We start from the raw sequence: 21,370 nt of genomic DNA, 5'->3' as shown, positions 1-21,370 counted from the left end.
GGACAGAATAGATTGTCAAAGGAATTTTCCCCACTACACAGAAGCTTCTATTTTACACAACTGCCTGCATGTTTATTTCTCCCTTTAGTGTTCACACTCAAAAACCACGTTAAGTTGGTTGTAACATTTTTGCATTTAATAATTTCGGTATTTTATTCTGTTGCAACAATTTCATTTGTTAGGTCTATGCTAGTTTGCAGCTCAAACTATGCTAAATGCTGTTTCATGCTATTCAGTGGTTTGACTTACCTGGCTTTGGTAGGCACTGGTAATTTTCCAAGAACCGCAAGTCTGACTTGTTGGACAAAAGACATTTCTAACCTAGAGCAGATTTCTCTTTTTTTCTATATTTCCTTTTTTGAAATATTAATATAAATATATTACGCTGTGAAATATTCTTTCTGCCAAAGAATATTTAAAAATTGGTAATGCTTTTTTAAAATTGCAGAAGCACCTAAACATATCTTTTTCCTGCACAAATTTAAGTCTGGGTCATGTGCATACAAATTAAAGTGGACTTCTTTTACACTTGGGAACTGTTCACAAGGAAAATTGGTCTGTCTTACATCTTTCTGCTTCTCCAAGTGAACAACGCAGCATATTTAAAGAACCAGAGAAAATAGAGGTAAAGACCTATAAGGTCATTGCCCAGCAAATGTAGGCTTGTCCCCCCACGATACATATGTCAGTTCCATAAATCCCTGAAAATAGGGCTTTATAAGGAAGCTGCTGACAGACGGTGTTGCTATAATAAATATGTGTGCTTATGAAAGCATGTATGAGTTGTCTCAGTGTGCTTAACTTACCGATAAAGTTATTTTACCAATGCAGACCAGGAATAGAGTGGGGTATCACTCAGTTCTCTGAATATTTCCATAAAATCTGAGCTGAATCTCTATCACTTATTGTCTGAAATATATAAAAGAAAATCAGATGCACAGTCTTCAAAAAAATTATGTTCCTGAAGTTGATATAAAGCAGTTTTATATTTATATATATTTCAATATTATAAATATATAATACATTAAAGCATAGAAGACAAACAAGTCCCTGTCTTTATGCCCTCCAATCAAGCTGCTTATGATCTAGAACCAGAAATCACATAGTAGAATTCACATGATGCTGTACCTAAGAAAATATTATCTATAGAAAAGTGTTCAGTATGATGGGAGCCAGAGAAGATTTCCTTGGCCATAGACCCTGCTAACCTGGCTACACAGGTGCTGAACTGGAAGCTTATAGTTGTACTAGTAAATAAGCTTAAAAGCCATCCTTGTAGTCATCTGCCCAGTTTAACTGTGTTTGTGTTAGCATGCTCCCTGACCATTTCAGACCACACCAGTGGGCACTCTCCCAAAGAATGCCTGCCACCCTTTGGAGGATAGCATGGCAGAGAGGCCATTGTCAGCAGGCAATAAAAACATGATTTTCTGGGACAGAGGAGGGATAGAAAGTTTAAAGTGAGAAAACCACAATTCTTTGCTATATATAGTGTAGAGTTTTACCACATAACCACAGGTAATTGACTCCTGAAGACTGTTCCCTTACTGTATATAACTACTGTAGATTCACTGCCTCACGCACAAAGCTTCTTGTATTTTTACAGTTTTCTCTATTACTCACCCGGAATTGACATGGGACAAATTTCAACCCTTAGAGAAACTGAAACCCAATTTCAGTGCTGTGTGGTCTTCAGCTTGACTCAAGACTTGTACTGAGACCAACATGGTAGCTCTGTAAATCATGCCAGAATGGCACCATGTTTTAATCTTAAAATCCATTTGAAAGTCTGTTTGTAAAGATGGAGAATCATTAAAGCTAAAAATACACCCATAATATTAAAGATAATATACTTTGCTCGTAATCCCCAGCGCCATGAATAACAAGACTTTTTCCAGTCACTTACAGAATGTGTCAGGCAGAATTACTGCCTCTACTGCATGCCCTGGCACTTCAGATGTAGGTTATGGCACCTCAGAGGAAAACGGGGTTGAGTAACATTGTCTGGACTCGTGGACCACTTTTGGATACATATATCAATATTATGCTTAATATTCTATTGCAACAGTTTCAGAATAATTAACAGTCTTAAATTAATATATGTCCTCAATATATTTTTGAGATGAGTCTGTACTACATCTGCATTTCTTGTGGAGAACTGAGACCACTTTTAAGCAGGAAATTTATCTCAAGTCTTCTAATTATTGCCTTGCCACTCTTCCTTCTTAGTGTTCCTACATGTCCATGGGACAACTCAGGAAATTCCTGTCATAGTAAAAATATAGCAAACACAAAGCCTCCAAAGAGACTATGTACTTGAACATGATGAAATAGTAGAAGGGTATGGTTTGACTTGTGGAGATCAACACTCAGTTTATGTCTTTCAAGGGCACCGTGTCCTACACGATAGGAGTTTGAGGTAGAGCAGTTTAAGAGAATTATGAATGTCAGCTGTGTTACAAATGTACAGCCTGTACTTCTGTTAGTTTATTTTACCTTGTGCACTGTGGTACGGGTTCCTTTTAAAGCTAGGGATGATAATTAGATTTCTTTGAATAACAGAACCAATTAGTCATGAACAATTTATCCTACATTTGGTACAAATCAATGATCAAATGAATTCAACAAATACTGTTTGACCAGCTTTTACAGCTGCTTGACTAATAAGAAAATTTATTCACTGAACATATTAAGGGACAAAAATGCCCAAATCCATGAAATAATTAGAAAATTATTTGCTTAACTGTAATAATAATATGTAAAGAACCTAGTTAGGATTATTCTCTCTAAAGCACTATAAGTGGAAAATTCAGAGTGATAAATAGGTAGACTGCCTCCTGGACGTAGAGGATCAAGCAATAACTTGATGAGCAGAAAAAGAAACATCACAGATCATATACCAAATTTTTTTCTGGTTTTCTTGCATTGTCCTGATGTGTTTGCAGTGTCTGCAGCTTTGCATTAGTAAAACGTTCTTAGTCAAGCACGTTGTCTTGAGTCTGTTACCAATCATTGTAGCTGAGAAGAATGTTTTGCCCAATTATGTGCATGTTTTTAAATGTATTCTTGAGAAAGAGGGAATTATGACAAGAAGTCCAACTGTATTTTTTATTGTGGATGTAAATGAAGTAAAGTCATAAGGTTTAATAAACTCTAGTTGCAGAGGATATCCTTTCTTCACTTCCTTCTGGAAAGTTCTTAATCACATACTGATCACCAGCGTTTTGTTAATAGTGAAGAATTTCCTTCTTTCTTAAATTCCAGATTAAATTATCAGAATTTGGAGGATTTTTCCTTTCTGTAGGACAGACATAATTTGGGTTTTCAGACCATTTTACCAAATCAATTCCTTCTATAGCAGAATGTTATGGACTGTTATGTTCTGTTAATAGCAGAAGTTATGGACCTTGCTGAAGCCTATTTTCTCTTTCTACCCTTGGCCTATAGTTTCATTTTCTGAAAACTGAACTACTTCAGTCTAGCATATTTTAATCTCTTTAAAGTGTATCTGTTGCTGGCTTAATGGACTGTTATATGTAGAAAGGCAAATTAGATGATGATCTAATGACCCAAACTTAGTCTGTATAATATTACGAAGTATGTTCCTCATTGCTCATTATCTTCTTTTGATCTGGAAGCAGAAAATTATGTGCCTAATTATTTCACATAGAATTGTATACTTTACCCAATACTTGGCTAGTCTGGACTGATGTCTTCTGAGGTGTGGTTTGAGGTTCTTTTTACTTTATTTGGATAAATAGGGTAAAATCCTTCCTGAGACTTAGAAATTTTGTTTTTACTGTGGTTATGAAAGGCTGCATGACCAATAATAGAATCAGTGACTAGGACCCCACAGGCCTACTTCAGATGGTACCCAAGAGAAAAAAAATACCTAAATGCCTCAAATAAGAGTACTTTTTGCTTTCATACGCTCTAGAAGCCTACCAAATTTGGTATGGTGCAAGCAGTAATACTAAGAAGCAAGACCTCAGAATTAGGAATAGTCTACATTATCATTCTTCCAAGAAGCATAAATAAAGAATTCATGTGTTCTTAATACAGTGTGTGGGTAATAGCCACCGAAATTAGAGAAAAGCACAGCAAAATAAACAAAACGATACTAAACTAAACTAAATAAACAAGAATCCACTCAATTCATCCCCAACTGTCCAAAATCTAAAAACAGGAAAGAAAATACTTGAAGGAGGACTAATGAAAAAAATTAAAATGAGATTAAAATAGTTAGGTGTGGAAGAGCAATGAGATTTCACATTTTATGAGCTTTCTAGGAATTGAATACTTAAGCTTTTCTGACCATTTTTAATAAAAACCATTAATACATAAAATCTTACCATGGAGCTTTAGAAATTGATTTTGTGAAAATTGAGGAAATACTTGAATACACAGGTTATTTCTTTTTTCTCCTCTGTTATGCACTCAAACTAAGCAATAGGATTTATTGGATTACAAAACACAAAACAAAAAAAAAAGATAATTTTGTAAGGCATTGGCTTAAAAAAGTATTAGTAATGTATTATTCTCTTACCACACACTGAAATAGTCCTTCTGCCTAAAGTGATTTTTCCTCTACATGTCTTTTGCATGGTCTAGTTTGGAAGAGATTTGAACTGCACTCATAAATAATGATGAAGACTAAACCTGTTATCAAGAAACTTTGCTCCTGAAAGACATCTCCAACAGTATCAGAAAATCTCTACTAATACAGACCCTTTTATAAACCTGTGTAGCACAGTTTTCATGCCTAGATCATGAAATTCTGTATTTAGTTTCTGTGATAAAAATAAGGTAGTACTTTAATAGAATCATAGGATGGTTTCAGTTGAAAAGGATCTTAAAAAACATCTAGTTTCATTCCCCCTGCCATAGGCAAAGCGCATTTCAGAAGATCAGGTCCTTCAGAGCTCCATCCAACCTGGCCTTGAACACCTCCAGGGACAAGGGATCCACACCTTCTCCAGGCAACTTGTTCCAGTGCCTCACCACATTCACAGTAAAGGATTTCTCCCTAATATCTAATCTAAATCTACCCTTTGAAATGTTTGAAGTTGTTCCCACTTGTCCTGTCACTACATGTTCTTGTACAAAGGTACTGGAAGACTACTATAAGATCTTTCTAGAGCCTTCTCTCCAGCTGAATAATCCCAACTCTCTCAGCCATTCCTCATAGGACTGGTTCTCCACCTCTCTGATCATTTCTGTAGCCCTTCTCTGGACTAACTCCAACAGGTCTATGCCCTTCTTATGTTGGGGGTCCCAGAACACAGTGCCACTTTTGGTGATATAACACCTAATATAACATGCATTCATGCAAAATGGGCTGCTTTTTATCAGCAAGTCAAAAAAGTAAAATATCTCTTAACTTTTGGGAGTTAGGAAGTAAAAATCTACATATGAATTACCACATTGATGTCAAAATATTAGCACTTACAAAGGAGCATGGGAAGTTGTGCAGGTGAATCTTTACATACCAAACTAATAATATAGCCATAAAAATGCATTTCTGCTGCTTCTGCTCATACTATAATTTTGTTTCAACTTTTTCCACAGCAGTGTTATTCACAATTTTGCAAGTGCTTGGCTAAAATATAATTTGATAAAAAGAGCTTTGAGGTGAATGATGATTTGCTCAGCTGCAGCTCATTAGAGATGATTTTGTTTTTCCAAATTGTATTACAAGGGCAGCGTACCAGCCTGTCCATGTACTTCTCACTGAAATGACTGCTGTACTCTGAGGAATGAAAGGCTTCCTACTAAAAAATTTACAGCTCTTTTTTTTTTTGCTAGTTTAGTGCTTCATTTCTTTTTATATAGCCATGGAGCAAAGCAGCCAGGCTTAGTTTTATAGATTTGAATGCAGATGCCTCAAAAACAACATTTTTCTTCTTCCTCAGTCTATACTCATATTGTTATATGCCAGCTATTCCTCTTCACCTTCACAGATTTTCATAGGCAGGGGTGTCAGTATATGATCTGCTTTCCTTTCCGTGATTCCCTTGTAAGGTCAGAATTTGCAGCTGTTTTGTCATTTCTGTTATCTTGTCTGCAGGATGACAAACTTTTATCTCATCAGAGAGCAACTGATAAGAGATTGTGCAGGCAACACTTTTCTCCTGCCTCACTAACATTTTCCCGTTTTACACAGAAGAAGATTAAAACTTAAGGGAAAAAAAGCTAGTCACTGTTAACTTGATGGTGAGGGCACTCTACAGCTGCCTGGAAAGAGGTCTTTTCTCCTAGGCAACAGGAGTGACAGGATAAGAGGAAATGACCACAAGTTGCACCAGGGAAACTTCAGACTAGATATTAGGAAAAGTTTTTCCTGGGAAAGATTGGCAACCTCCAAACCCTGGAGGTATTTAAAATACATATACATGTTGCACTTGGTGACATGGTTTAGTACTGAAATAACAGTTGGACTCAATGATATCAAAGGTCCTTTCCAACCTAAATAATTCTAAATAATAAATAACTCTATGGTTCTGTGATCTTTTCAACATATACGTGCACCTCCGTCTTAGAGACACTATACAGTAGGAGAAAACATTTGTCTACTTTTCTGCACAAGCGCATCATAACTTAATTCAACTGCAGGAGTTCCTTTTCATCCTTTCTGCTTTTGAATATCTGATTTTTAATAGCCAACCAATCCCATTTCTTAAAAGAAAAGTCCCCACTATCATTTCAGGGTCCATAATATTTTTTTCCATATCTGGAACATACACATTTACCAAAGATTAATAAGTGTGTTAAATGAAATGTGCTCCTGTGTTTGCTGCTGCTGCTGCTGCTGCTGCTGCATCTTCTGCAGTAGTGAGCAACTGAGTGTTCCCTGATCACATTGATAATTCCAACCAACCAACCAACACTGCAACCACAGATGAACTTCACTAAGGTATGGCCAGAGGTAAAACAATAGAAAGCCATTTAAGAACTTGGTAAAGAAAGATTTCATCTAAATTTCCCTTTAAGTCTACCAGAACTGCTGGAACCTCCACACCAATTGAAGGTGGCACTGACTGTGAAATGACTGCAAGAGTTTGGCTTGGCAGCAGGAGACAAAGAAATGGTCACAGCATCTTGCACCTGCAATTATTCCCTTGCTTTTTGTTCACTACTTCATTTGCTGCATTTTCCCAATATGGTTTATTTAAGTACATGAGGGTGAAAGGATTCTTCTCTTGCCCATGACTTTATGCAGCATGCCCATGCAGAGATTAGGACTCCCAAGTAATGATAATTTCCTTGAAAAAAACTTTTTGGTTATTCTTGCAAATAAAAGTGAGTGTCATGGAAATGACTGTATGGAAGCAAAATGATATAAGTACAAAAATTGGTTAGAATCAAATAAGCATTTCAGTTTAAGCATTTATCAGAGCTTTATGGTTTAGAGACATATAGTTACAAGGATGATCATGTAGCATAAAAAAATGAAAGACAGCTCATTTGTAGTACATCCCTTTGTGACCTGTAGCTTCAGCCATTCAGTCACTATGGAGAACCAGGAGACTTTACCCCAAGCAATGTTATGTTTGTCATAAAATGAAAACAACCCTCTCAGAGTCGTCATTCTCTTTTTCCTCTCCACTCTTGCTCTTGTCAGGTTGCATTATACATAGATAACACAAATCTTGAAGACATGCCCTCTGGTTAAAAACAGAAACAACAGTAACAACAACAAGATCTCTCACACAACATGCCAACGTGAGCAGGATTTAATCACAGATAATTGGAACATTTAAGAGCAGTGCTTAATAAAATAATAATACAAGCCTTGGTCAACAAACATAAAAATGAGTATAAGAAAAGAAGTGATCTGTTCAATTATTATTCAGTCCTAATCCTGAGACTCATTCGTTATTCTACTGAGAGCAGTCTAATTTATACAAAATATCTATTAAAATGTTTTGTTGGATCCATGCACAAATCAAAATACTGAAAATGTGTAATTACTTTCTCTCTCTTACCTCTTTAGTGGTTATAGCTCAAGGATTAGAATTGACAATATTGATGATGATGAATATTAGGATGATGATGTTGATTAAAAAAAGGAATTATGTAATGGGCTAAAGTGGTAAAAAATCTTTTGAACAGCATAGTAGGAGTCTTCTTGTAAAAGAGAGCAGAGGAAAAAAGTTACAGAAAGAGTGAAGCATTTCTCTGAGCTGTTCACATTTTTCTGAAAACATTTTTGACCTCCACACATACTAGACTTTTTTTTTCAAAGATTCTTCTATAAACCTGATCACATACAGAAGAGCTCATGCAATTTCATCTGTGCAGATATTCAATTTGCCTGAGATTAATTTTTAAGACAGCAAAGGATTCTGTGTAAATAATCCACCTTCTTTTCTCTAAAACCAAATCCCTATTTTAGGGAACATTTTGCTTAAAAATGTTTGGAAGTATATGACAGTGGCATGACTGTTTCAATATAATGAAGTGATCCTAGGTTTTTTTTCCATGTATATACATTTTAAATAAGTTCCCTAAAGCATTAGGTTGTAGTGGTTTCAGCTGAGTGCACAGAGGCACAGATTGATGCACAGTTTCTGCAAAAACTTGGTTCAGAATATTGCACACCATGAGTGTATGAATGCAGGAAGGCTGAAGTTCAGTTTCAGGGCACCCCTTAAACTTTGACTTTTCTGGTTAGGATAAATTATAGGAGGCTTTAGTTTTAGAACATTTGCAGGGATGTTTTACAGAGTTACAGAACTGAAAGGAAATTCATGAGACCATCCAGCCCAAGCTTCTGTCCTATCAGAATCAGCTATACTTGTGTTATTCCAGCTTTTTTTCCTTGGCTTTTATCAAGGCCTCCAGTATGGAAATCTGCATAGTGTGTTCAGGTAAACTGTACATCATTTCCTTTGCAGTTGTAAAGTTTTCCTTAATTTATATCCTTAATCTTCCTTGACATAATGTACACAAATTACTTTTTCCCTTTACTGCTGCACACAAAGGGAATATATGATTGCCTTCTTCTTTGCAGAAAATGTTTATTTAATAGTGTGTTATTGTGACTGAAATTGAGACTGCTAACTAATTTCACTGATGAAAAAGTGGAAAATTACTTTGTATTGCTTGAGGCACTTCCTTCATAAAATACTGAATATATAGAAAACATCTCTTGCATGACATTCGGTTATAAATATTTGAATGCATACCTGAAGATGCATAGCTCTATCTTTAGACTTACTCTGTTTCTTTTAAAAGATGGATGAAATTGTATTCTCAAACACTGAAACAGCCTGAAAATAGACAAACAGATTGTAAATAATTTATTGTATTGAGGGAAAATAAAGTTCTGTGCCAAAGGAGTTAAAGGACTGTCTATTGACTAATGAAGATTTTGAAAATATGAACAACTTTCTTACAATGACATCACATTACAGGTGTGGTGTGAATATTCTTACCATTTCTATATCTAAAGAGCAGTATATTTTACAAAATATTAGTCTTGAGTTCTGAAGTTCAAAAGCAAAGTGGTTTGCAGATTATGAGCAATTTCAGGTTATATTTTTATTTCAAATGATCGTTTCTCACTTCTTTTTAGGGCTTACTAATTTGGGTTCTTATAGTTCCCCCTACCTTAAAATGTATCAATGACATCATCAGTAATACCTGGCCATGAATCCAACATCATCTTAAAAAATTATGAAAAATGGTTGATGGTGTAGTTACTCTTCAAATTAATAATTCTTTTCAGTCTTTTATACATTTCTTGAGGGTTCATTGTTTTCTGTCCTTTTAAACAACATCTAGCTGTTAAGTCCGCAGTAATTACTATGCAGTAATAAATTGTACTCCAATGCCAACAGCCTAGGAGATCTGACTTTGTAGAGAGGCATTTCTATTATATCATACTTTCTGCTAAATCGGGGCAAAAAGGCAGCTGGACCCTGAGTCAAAGTCCAGTTAAACATTTCAGTAATTTTTCAAGTATGCAGCCACACAGTGCAGGCTGATAGTGGCTGGGCTGACAACTGAAGTGTCAGCTTAACAGCTGCTTCATTTCACTATCTCTCAGCTCATAAACTTTATTTTTAATGAGCCTGCCTGTAGGACCACTAAAAAATGACCTTCACACAGGGCCTGGAGTGGTGACCAAAATAGATTTCTTGGGCAGTGCATAATATCACAGTGACCATAGCACAGAAAATAAACAGTATGGTGAGAAAGATGTTGTACTAACTACTGATGAGAATATTCTGTATTTTCATACAGAAAGATTATTGTGATAGCTGTGCAATATTTCACTGCCTTTGACTTATACTAATCTGAACATCTTCAGTGGCTTTAATGGTATTGTGTCAGTTTACATCAACTGATTGAATGGCCTGTGATTTTAAAGTTGTGTTTAGGAGTTGTAAGCTGTCTTACAACAAGAAAATACATTACATAACAAACAGATAATAAGGAGGCTGTTAATTTTTCCCTGCACATTGCTTGCTGGTCTTAGAAAAAAATTCTCTTAACTCTTAATTTTCACCACTTTTCTTAGCTAAACACATTACAACATTCTGTTCTGCTGTGCTGTTTGTAAGGGTATGCTGCTAGTGTAAGTTGAAGCAGTGTGGGTCTGCAGAGGTAGCTAGGGATTGGGGAAAAGGACTTCCATGTTGGAGTATGAGGGGATGAAAAGAAAGGTGCTCTTGGAGCTGTGTATGAGGAGTGTGTATGAGGGAGAAAGGATCCTTGAGCTGGGAAATCAAGCTTTCTGGGTATGTCATTTAGCAAAAAAAAGAGTTCCAGGCTAAGCTGTAGTTTTTAAGAGCCTGTAAATTCTGATATACTTGAAACAACTTCACCCTGGCTGCTTTTGAAGCAAGTGTAATAACTTAGTCCTGTGACATTGTGGGCACTTGCTAGACCTTTATCATTGGATCCAAAGAGCAACCAAAATGTCTTCCTGAAAGCACCAAAGGCCATACTACAGCTCCCGCTTCTGCTCCTCAAGATCTGCAAAAAACCCATAGCCTTACTTGTTTGAAAGTATTGAAACTTTTCAAAAGTAAGATAATTTCAATTTATTATTTGCATTCCAAAAGCAGCTGAGGCCAAGACTTCTGCAGGCTTTGTATGTCCCAAAACCATCAACAACTTAGCCCCTGGCATCTTTAAAATGCAAATTTAAAGTCCTGCAGGAGCAGGGAAAAACAAATGGGAGGTGAACATACAGATGAAGCAGAAGGAAATAAAATAATGCACCACAAATAACTTGCTGAATAGTTCAACAGTCTTCCTACCGGTGTTTATACAGATGTAACAGCACAGCAGTTTTTATGTGGACTGATCAATTGCTGTTATTACTGATACTAAAAGAACATCTTTTTTCTCTCTTAAACCATGCCTTAAAGTTGTGTGATGCCTTTCCCACAGTACATTCTGAGGCACACGTTAGATTTGGGAGTTCAGCTCTATGGACTGTCTTTTATGTCTTTTGGGCTTGACTAAAGGTACATTCAGTATTGTTAATCCTCAAAATCTGGAAATATGTTCTGGTGCAAGGAACAGGTGTATGAGTTACAGAAAAAGTTCTACTCTTCAGTGTTGCTGTGCTGGCTGATGCTCTTTTCACTTGCTACTGAGACACAATGTGTGAGCAGATGAGACAAATGGCAACATTTCACAAGAAAATTTTGTCAGCAAAAATGCACAAATCAAGTTCATGTTTGCTTTTACTTGTTCTCAAGAATGTAGTTCATAATTTTATATGTACGATATCAGATTCTTGAATTTACTGAAATTAATTTCCTTCCTAAATTCTCTCACCTTTTTATTCAGTATTATTTTCCTACACAATTATGTCCAAAATATTCTAAAAGGAATAGAAACTGCATGAAATTATTTCTCCAAGCAAGCTTCTTGCCTGATTACATATTGCAGGATTCTGAAGACTAAGGGAGGTATTTCTGCTGAAATATTTGTTTAAAAAATGCAACCAACCGAACAAACCAATCAGTTATCACTGATTTTTTTTCTAAATATTAATAATACTATTATATTTCTTTCTCTGTACTCATGCTATTGTATAGATTCACTCCCTGTCCATGATGCAGCAGGCAAGTATTCTCCCAGGTCTTCAGTATTTCTAGGATTTTTTCGAGGCACTGGTGGTCCATAAAAATCCTCAGCTGCTCTTAAAGATTATTTAAGAGCTTCCTCCATGGAGCAATCATGAGACAGCCACTTTGCCCAGCCCCAGCTGTGTGACATGTATCTAGTTTATCTGATGACTGGTTGAGAATGTAACCAAAATATGAACCAACAGCATGAAAAAAACCCCACCCTGCTTAGAATTAGTATGTCAGAGGATGATTGTGTTTTTTAAGTTGCTTTCATGGGAGTTGTTTTGAACCCTTTTGAACAGTTTTATTACATAGTGTTTCTCTATGCATTATTTTTTTATAATGAAGGCCTGCATATTGACACAAAGTGTCTGGGGAGATCTGGAAGTGGCAACAAGTATTTTTACATTTTTCCTTCTACATCACCACCCTGTTATCACAGAATCATCAAGGCTGGAAGAGACTTGCAATATCGTCTAGTTCAACTATATGTTGCATTAGTAATTTTTCCCTCTGTATGTCAGTAATAAGGAAAGTTAAAAAGCAATTGAAGATACATTTTTAAAGATCATGACAACATTTTTTTTTGCCAGTTTCACAGTATTTTCAGCCCTCCTGCTTAGAATAAGGTCTGTCTTGGCTAATTTTCTTTATCTAAAAACCTTCAAATTCAGGATATTTTATGATTCTATGATATTCTAGTTTTCAATTGAGAAGAACTTGTGCTTTTATGCTTAAAATATAAGGTATATTTAAAAATAGGTTGTTTAATCCATGTGCTCTTTCTTTTAGCCTTGTCTGGCCTTGTCCTGTCTTTGTGATACTCTATGCATCTTCCTGGGATGCTGAGTCAGCTTTTAGAATTAACCAGATCCACAAGTTCAGGTTCTAATCAGGAGGGTACTTCTAGCATATTTGTTTTGGATCACTAGTCCTGAACACATCTGCTGGGAGAGCTACTGCTAAAGTATGCTCTTTTGGCCGATACACAGGAGCTATTAATAAATAAACTTGCATTTCTTGGAAAAAGCAAACGGGATTGTTCCAAGTTAACACCTTTGTGCTACTGCTACAGAAGGGAGCACCATAACCAGCTGCCAACTAAACCACCTCTCTTGCACTGACTAGCCAAGCTGGGCTGGCAGAGGTGAAAGGTCTGCTCTCCTATAGTAAATCAGATTATAACAAGTACTGCCTTAGCATTTATTCCTTTCAGAGGTCTCAGTTGTTAAATGAGGGGCAGCTGTGGTTGTACAGGTGTTCCTCTGAGGAAGGGCAGTACCTTGCTGTGTCATAACGACAAATTAAAGCTGCAGTCCAGCCCATGGAGTTTCAAGAAGCAAATGTGTGAACCACAACAAATTCAGAAGCTTTTGGTATAAAATCAATGATGCTCTGATAAAAATAATATTTCTATCCCTGTAGACTACTACTTTGGCTTATCTTTAATGGGACTTTTTTTTTTAAACTGGTTTTAACATGTAATGTTTTGACTGTGTTTAGAATTTATCATACATTTTTCTCAGTAAAGTAGGTTCTGATAATAGGTTTTTTTTTTTTCTTTTGGTACAGATTAAAGAGCATCTTGCCAAGGGTCAGAGGATGTTGGCTGGTGATGGCATGTCCCAAGTAACCAAGACACTATTGGATTTAACGCAGAGGAAAAATTTTTATGCTGGGGACCTTCTAATTTCTGTGGAAATTCTCAGAAATGTTACAGACACATTTAAAAGAGCAAGTTATATCCCTGCATCTGATGGGGTGCAGGTAAGAGAAACATTGTAAAGGTAATGTTTCAGTTGATGGAGTTTATGTCTGTATATTGCAGTGTACTGCACGGCAACTGGTTTGCCCACAGAGGAAACAAAAGTCTTCCACATGATAGACATAAGCATTCTTCACATAAAACTAAGATCCAAGTGTAAAATTGGAAGAAGATTCAGCTACGTTTAATAAGACAAATATCCAAACCAATGCAGCAGGTGAAAAATGTAAATGCTTTATTTGTAGCATTTCAGGATCTTTGTCTATCAAGGTTTGGTTGACTGATAGGTGGTGTTGGTAATTTTTGGCACTATGCATTTTGCTAGTGTTCTTTGTCCCAGTTCATTTCAGTTCTAAACTAGTTCATTTCAGTTCAAAATCCAACCACATTGTTATGTAATTCTGGCATTGGTTCTTCATTTCAGATAAATGAAGCTTATTAAAAGTGCACAGAAATGATGGATAGGGCATTTTATATAAATTTTCTATTTTACATGTTAGATTAAGTCTTCTTGTGCAAGAGGACAAATAAAATGCTGTTAGATGTAAAACAAATATAATTATTTCTACATAATGGACTGGACAACTCTTACTTAGAACTTCTGGATAAAGATATTGGTTTCATCTTATATCTGAAAATTTTAGACAGTTTTCAAAGATTGTAGACTACTGACAAAGAATACTAAGAAGGCAGATGTGTATAATATTTATGAAAAAGAGAGATTAATGATCATTCATAAATTACAAATGAAGTTATTAATGCAGAAATTTCTGAGAAACATGGATTTTTCCATATGTAAACATATGTCATATTCTACCATACTCTGGAGTATTGTATTTATTTTTTATTTTCATTAGGACATACTTTCATACTTCCTAGCTCATCATCAAAGTGAGTTACAAAAAGGTAAAAATTAAAATTGCATGAAAAGTCTTCTTTATGTAGAAGCTCTGTGTGATGTTCTAATTCCATTCTGTATTTTAACTAGATAGAGTAGAATTTCTTATTTGATGTATTTTGGTTTTTAAGAAATTATCAGAAATGCATGTGTGAGGTTTAAAATCCCTAAAAGCCATAATTTATCACTTTGTGTGATGTTGGAAAAGTAGGTTATGATGAATTACGGACAACAGGCTTTTTTTAAGATCCATGCAAAAACAACACTTGAATTATGACTGAGAAAAAAAAAGTATATATGTCTGAATATATTTGTTTCTTATACACTCCATCCATCTAGATGGTCCTTCAAATGACTACAATATCTATTTTATATTCAGTATTAATATTCATGAATAGTGCAAGATTTGTAATTCAGAGACTCCATAACAAAATGAATGAACAGAAAAGTGAGATAAAATTTTAAAATTTCCAGCTAATTCTCAAAAATGAAGGTGCTTGCTGCCTGATGTGCTGCATTGAAAATGCCTCTTGTTTAGGCAGACATTTCCAAGAGCAAAATAAAGTTTTTAAGGTATGCATATTTAGTGCCAAGTTATTTATTACGACTCCTTTTATTTTGCATCTTTTAACTGTTTTTTGCAACAATATCTATGCATACTTGAACATACAATGTCAGGAACAAAAATAACCATTTATGACGCAGTTGAACAAGAAAGTGTCTTGCATCAGTGACTGAGAATATCAGTGCAGTAGCAGAAATTATTGCAAGACAAGTCATTCAATTCTTCTATAAGCAAGATGTTTCATGTAATATAGGAATTCTTTAAAATACCCTCTGCAGGTACACTGAGGCTATGAGATGGTCGCTGCACTTAGGTGAGAATGATTCTAGCAGGAAGAAAATACAAATTTTAAATAAGAAAATGAAAGCAATGTTTTGAAATATTATCCAGAACTGGTCTAAAAGTGCTTGAACTTCCTTCTAAGGACAGGATGGCAGGAAAGTAACTGCATTTCAGGACAGAACGGCAAAGCAAGTTCTACAATCCCCTGATGCATCAACCAACAGGAAAAAAGGTTTCTCTCCAAAGAAGTTAGAGCAGTCTAATCCCTTTTATATTAGCCATAGGGACTATTGCCGTGAGTCAGGGTTTAACAGGATTGTCCAATACTTTTTTCCTCCACCTTCCCCCTCCCACACACACATTCACTATGCTGAAGTCCAAAAGTGGAGGTGACTTAAGGCTATCCATTAATTCCTCCTAGGGAGGAATTCTCTAACTGTATAAAAGGATTTCTGACAGCTTTATGCCTGCAGAGAGGGTCAAAGAATTTGGACTGGAACAGAGAACTACATCCATTGTATTACAGTAGAAAAAATTGAAAGGAAGGAAATTAAATTAGGAAAATGTTGTTGTTCATTCCCAGCTCTAACTGGCATGACCATCAAAAATAAAAGGGCAAAAATAAAGGACTTCAAAATTTGGTTCTGGCTGTCCCAACATTTTCTATAGTGACTAGTTCAGTATTATGCAAGCCTGCCTATGAAAGAAAGAAACTTGATTCTACAGGGAGGTCCAGTGTTTACTGCAGTAATTCCCTCAGATCACATCCATAATGCTTCTAAAATTTAGCCTTCACACCTGTCAATCATTTTACTAAAGGACAATGCTGTTTCTTTCATGATTAATGCAATAAACCAGAGAGTAGTCAAAGTAGGACAAAGACTTTTTAACCCTTCTTCCCCTGATATGCATTTTTTAAATGCATCTCATATCTATTCATTATTGAAGCAGGAAATCCATTTGCTCATCTCCGTTTAATTCACAAAGCAGTGGCATTGCTTTGAAAAATCACTTGGACTGAAAAACCTGCACACATCTCACCCTCCAGTGCTACCATAAATATGGCACCAACCAAGATTAGAAATAGAGAAAAAAGATCCCAAGAAGAAATATATTTGTATTACTAATTTCATACACCTAATTTATACTTTTTTGGCAAGTACAAAAATATATATTAGGCAATTTATTGCTCATCTTTTTTTTTTGTTTGAGTCTAGCATTATTTATAAACTTTTCCACATATATTTCTGTCAATTATTGGTAATTTTAAAGCTTTCTGTAACTAAAATAAATATAAACATCAACTAATATATAATATTATTAGAAAAGCCATGTAGTATATCTGCAAGAAATATTTTAAACTCCTGAGTGCTCTTCATGCACTCGTTAGACAGAATGGATACTTTTGCAATTAAGGCTTAGACTGCAGGGGAATCAGTGTCTGCAATGTAAGGCAAAACTTCCTTCAGAAAAACTCTCTAGTATGATAAATTGTCCCACACTGAGCTCCATGCAGCTGCTGCTAGACTGCTACCAATGCCCTAATAAGTTAAACTTAAAATTTCCATCCACTGCATTTCTACAGCATTACACTGGAAGAGTTGAGAACTACCATGTTTGGAAAAGTGTTTTCTTTCAGGCAAAATCTTTCATAAGGCTGACTCTACCTAGTAGAAGTCTTCACCAAATTACAATCCCCCACAGTAGGTGTGATTGCAGTGCCATGAAACTGGCATGCTTTGACCAATACAATTTATTTTACTTGGGGGACCAGTGAAGATGTACATTTTTCATAGTTGAAGTTGAATTTACAGAATTGTGATTTGCCAACCTGGTTAAACAGGCAATTCCTTTGTCACAAATACCAAATGGAGCTCCTTGCATTGTGCTTTATTTTGTTATGGAATGTCTGAAAGGGATTAAATGTATTCCAGGTATATAAGCAGTATGTAACTATATCTATTCTTCTTATTCTTAACTTGACTGGAAATTCTTTAGTATTGCTGTAAATTGGATCAAATAATGAAAACATTTTTCTTTTATGTCCTACCATTAATTCCCATCTTGTCCAAATGCTCACTTAAATTTTCATAGGAGCTTGCTGAATCATTTTGTTTCTTTTCATGAAGTTTATGTGTTAGTGAAACTTGTGGATATTTTGCTAGTGACCTCTGTGAGAGAAGAGTTGTAGTGTCATTAATGAACAGGATTATTTTGTCCAAATTCAGCAAAATCACGGTCACCTCTAGAGTAAATTTGGTCAAGTTAAAGAAATTTTCATCCATGTGAATTTTATAGTTAGCATTGTTAACTTCCTAATGGTTAGGCAAAGATAGATCCTCTTGCTTGTCAGGTCTTTAGTATTGGGACCAGGTTAGACTGGTAAAATGTTATTATAAAAACTTTTTCACAAATTTTCTTCAATTTTGCATTCTAAAATGTTTTACTTATATAGTTGTGAGACACCTAAAATGTTGGTGATATCTCTCGTTTGAAATGTTTTTTCAAGCATACCCATCACAGACTAATGTTAGAAGTTTTTCCTTTCTGGTTTTAGTCATTGTGCAGTTGAATCCTTTGTAATTTCATTAATACTGAGTTAAAGTTGCTTCTTACTTAAACCTTATTTAGGTCCTGTTTATTCCCCAAAATGCGTAAAAAGTAAGTGCAGGTGAGGTAGTGACCAGTAATCTGAGTTCCAGCAAGGTCACATTGTTGGTATTCCAGGTAAAGTTTTTCGAAATTGTGGGGAACTTAATTGCACTCTTCAGTTAAGGTTACTGGAAACTACATGTATCTTTTATGAAGGAACAGAAAAATTATAATTGGCAGGCTGTAGACAAAATTGACATTCTGCACAAAATGTGATACAGAGATGAGAACAGACTGCACAAATTCTTAGCTTTTAGGGATGAAGAAGTTGGGAATACAAATTGCTAGAGAGAGCAGACAAAATTAGAAAGGAGATATCTCCACAAACATTTGGAGAAAAGTGATTTTTTTAAATGTATAATTTGTATCTAACTGTTCTGCATTTTTCCCCTTAAATGAATAGGAGAATCAGAAAAAGGAGTTAACAGCTTAAGGTCAAAGAAACAGAAACTGCTTATTCCTTTTAAGTTGAAATTCCTAAAAGGATAGAGACAAGTGTGACACATAGAAGTAAGAAGCATCTGATTTGAAACTGTATTGACCATTGAAATGTCATTGAAATGTCATTGAATGCCCTATATATGGTTATTAAGGATCATTTTCTCATTTTGAATAGAAACTAAAGGCTGGAGACTGGTGCTTCTTAAATGTACTTTGGTTTTTTGCAAAATCTATAGTTGTCTAGTTTCTGGAATGAGAGCAATTTGTGAATAGAATACCATCACATTTAAAAGTTTAGCAAGTTTAAAATGGTTCTTGTTTCATAAGAAGTGGTACTATGGAACATGATTATATACACAAGAATTAAAAATTTACCAAAAAATATGTGCCCTCTTATCAAATGTGTTATTTTGTCACATCATCTCTTCTACTGACAGAAAATAGGTTGCAAAACTCTATCTGTAATAGGGAAAGGAAAGCCTTCTTAATGTTAGATTAAGGATGTGGTCGTTCATATCTTTCAAATCATTTTACTTAGTCATTCATTTACTTGATTTTTCAGAACTTCTTTCAAATCATAAGTAATCTATTAGATGAAGAAAACAAAGAGAAGTGGGAAGATGCGCAACAGGTAAGATTTGACAAAATTTAATATATGTTTTCAGAAATCAGGCTAAAGATGCACCCTGCTGTAGTTGAAAGAAAATCCTAAGTGATAGAATATTTGGGGGGAAAATTGGTGCTTTTCAAAAAGGAGCAATTCAGGACCCACCAGCTAATTTCTTATATTGAAATTATATTTAGAATATAAGCTGCTTCTCTTGATAAAAATAGATTTTTATTAACATTCCATATGATTATTCACTATGTCTTTGCTTTGGACATTGTAATGAAGTACATACAAAAGCTGAAAAATGCTACTGAGGGCTAGCTGCAATGCTGCTTTTGTCAAACACAACACATCAGACCCCACCCAGAGACCTCATGCAACACCTCTAAACAACTTACAGAAATGCAAACAGGTGACCTGTCATATAAGGTTGTATTTAGAAGAAAAGTTGTCATCCTCAGGACTGAAAAGTTTCTGGTCTAGAAATTTTTATAAAATATGAAAGTCTAGCAAAAATCATGAATGTATGATAAAAGAGCTAAAATTCAAATAGCCCCCCCCACCCTTTTTTTTTTTCTTGCATACAAGAATTTCCTATATTTCCTGCATGGGAACTTCTTATACCAAGAAGTTACTGGACAATGTTAAGATTTGTGTTCTTGAACATGACCATAATACTGTCAGGTGTATTCAGGTACAAATAACACTGGCAATGGGGATGAACATAGTTATGTAAAGAGGAAAATTTGTGGGGATGCTCAAAGGCAGGGAAACATTTTTTATGGAGAAGGATTAAATAAAACAAGATACTTCAGAATGGAAGATTCAAGTGCACTTATTTGCAATAGGAGCTTTTAAAAGCAGGAGTGGTTTGGATGATGTGCTGCAGGAGTACTTAATCTACTCATTTGTGCTTCTTGTGAAATAACTAAAGGATGTCAAAATAGTGGCAGATTCAGAATGAATACAGGACATACTTATTCTGTAGAAGGCTACCTTGCAGGACTTCTTACAACTGAAAGGACACAAGTTAAAAAGGTAAATAGGCAAATTATTGAAGAAAAACCATAAGGCAGTCTTTTGGCAAAAAAAGCTGGGCAAGACTTTCCAAGCTAGTATCACAATATTCCTGTCCCCTTATACTCTTCCTTAGATATCAGCTTTTTGCTACTGTCAAAGGCATGAAAATACCTTACATAGATCTGTGCTCTACTCTTGTGTAGTCATTGTGACTGTATTCTATAGATACTTGAACTTTGTTCACTTTTTGTGTCATTCCTAATAAATCACAAGGTACTTAAAGATCATTGAAGCTATTTACCCTCAGTTCTGTAAGTTCACATTTATGATATCACTGAGAAAGGGAAGTTCAAGTTTGTTCACTACTAATTCAAACCTTGCAGTAGGCACATGACACTGCAGCTGACCCAGTACAATTCAGCTGGGAATCATATTTTTTCTTTTCCTGTTTTTCTGTTCCTCTGTAGAAGAGCCAGATACAAAAATAGACTAAGTGTGTCATTTTCTTTAGCAGTGATGGATGGAAGCAGCAAAATCACATACATGTGGGCGGTTTCCATAAACAACACCAAGATAAGGAGACCAATATTGAGCTATTATTTGAGCCCTACTAATAAGCAGACATGATACCACTCCTATGATATTGACCTTGTCGTCTACCTCCATCTTGCCTGCTTACCCATGCCATGTCAGCCATCTGACACTGGAGATTTGGGGATGACAGCGCTTAGGAGGAAATTCTGAGAATGTGGAGACAAAGAGGCAACAGTAAATCTCCAGTTCCCTCTTTTCACTGCTGCTTGTAGAAGGAGCAATGTTGAAAAACAGAGAGGGAACAAGTTGTTTCTACTTTTCCTCCTTCCCTCTGCCTGGTAAATCATTGTCTCACAGATCTAGATACAGCAGAAACCCAAATGAACCAAGATGAGCTGAATCCAGGATTATTGGGGCCATAGGTTCCTGGTTGCAAAGCTAGAGGCTTCACTAAATTTTAGACCACTGAGATATGAACCCCCCAATACCCCTAGTCTTATTGCTGTTCTTC

General features: G+C 35.5%; 1 protein-coding gene across 12 annotated transcripts in view; it reads left to right on the top strand.

Moving 5' to 3' along the window:
- The window catches only part of ADGRB3 (adhesion G protein-coupled receptor B3), a 445,420-nt gene that overhangs the window by 204,697 nt on the left and 219,353 nt on the right, over positions 1-21,370 (top strand). For all 12 annotated transcript variants that reach the window (XM_063152986.1, XM_063152987.1, XM_063152982.1 and 9 more), the window contains 2 exons: positions 13,665-13,859; positions 19,258-19,326. In XM_063152986.1, coding sequence (XP_063009056.1) covers positions 13,665-13,859; positions 19,258-19,326 — 264 coding nt within the window. The remainder of the gene's footprint in view (positions 1-13,664; positions 13,860-19,257; positions 19,327-21,370) is intronic.

This window comes from Melospiza melodia, chromosome 3 (genome assembly GCF_035770615.1).
Source record: "Melospiza melodia melodia isolate bMelMel2 chromosome 3, bMelMel2.pri, whole genome shotgun sequence".
In the NCBI taxonomy this organism is placed as follows: domain Eukaryota; kingdom Metazoa; phylum Chordata; class Aves; order Passeriformes; family Passerellidae; genus Melospiza; species Melospiza melodia.
The sequence above is the reverse complement of the archived record's forward strand: the minus strand, read 5'-3'. Positions and strand labels throughout refer to the sequence as shown.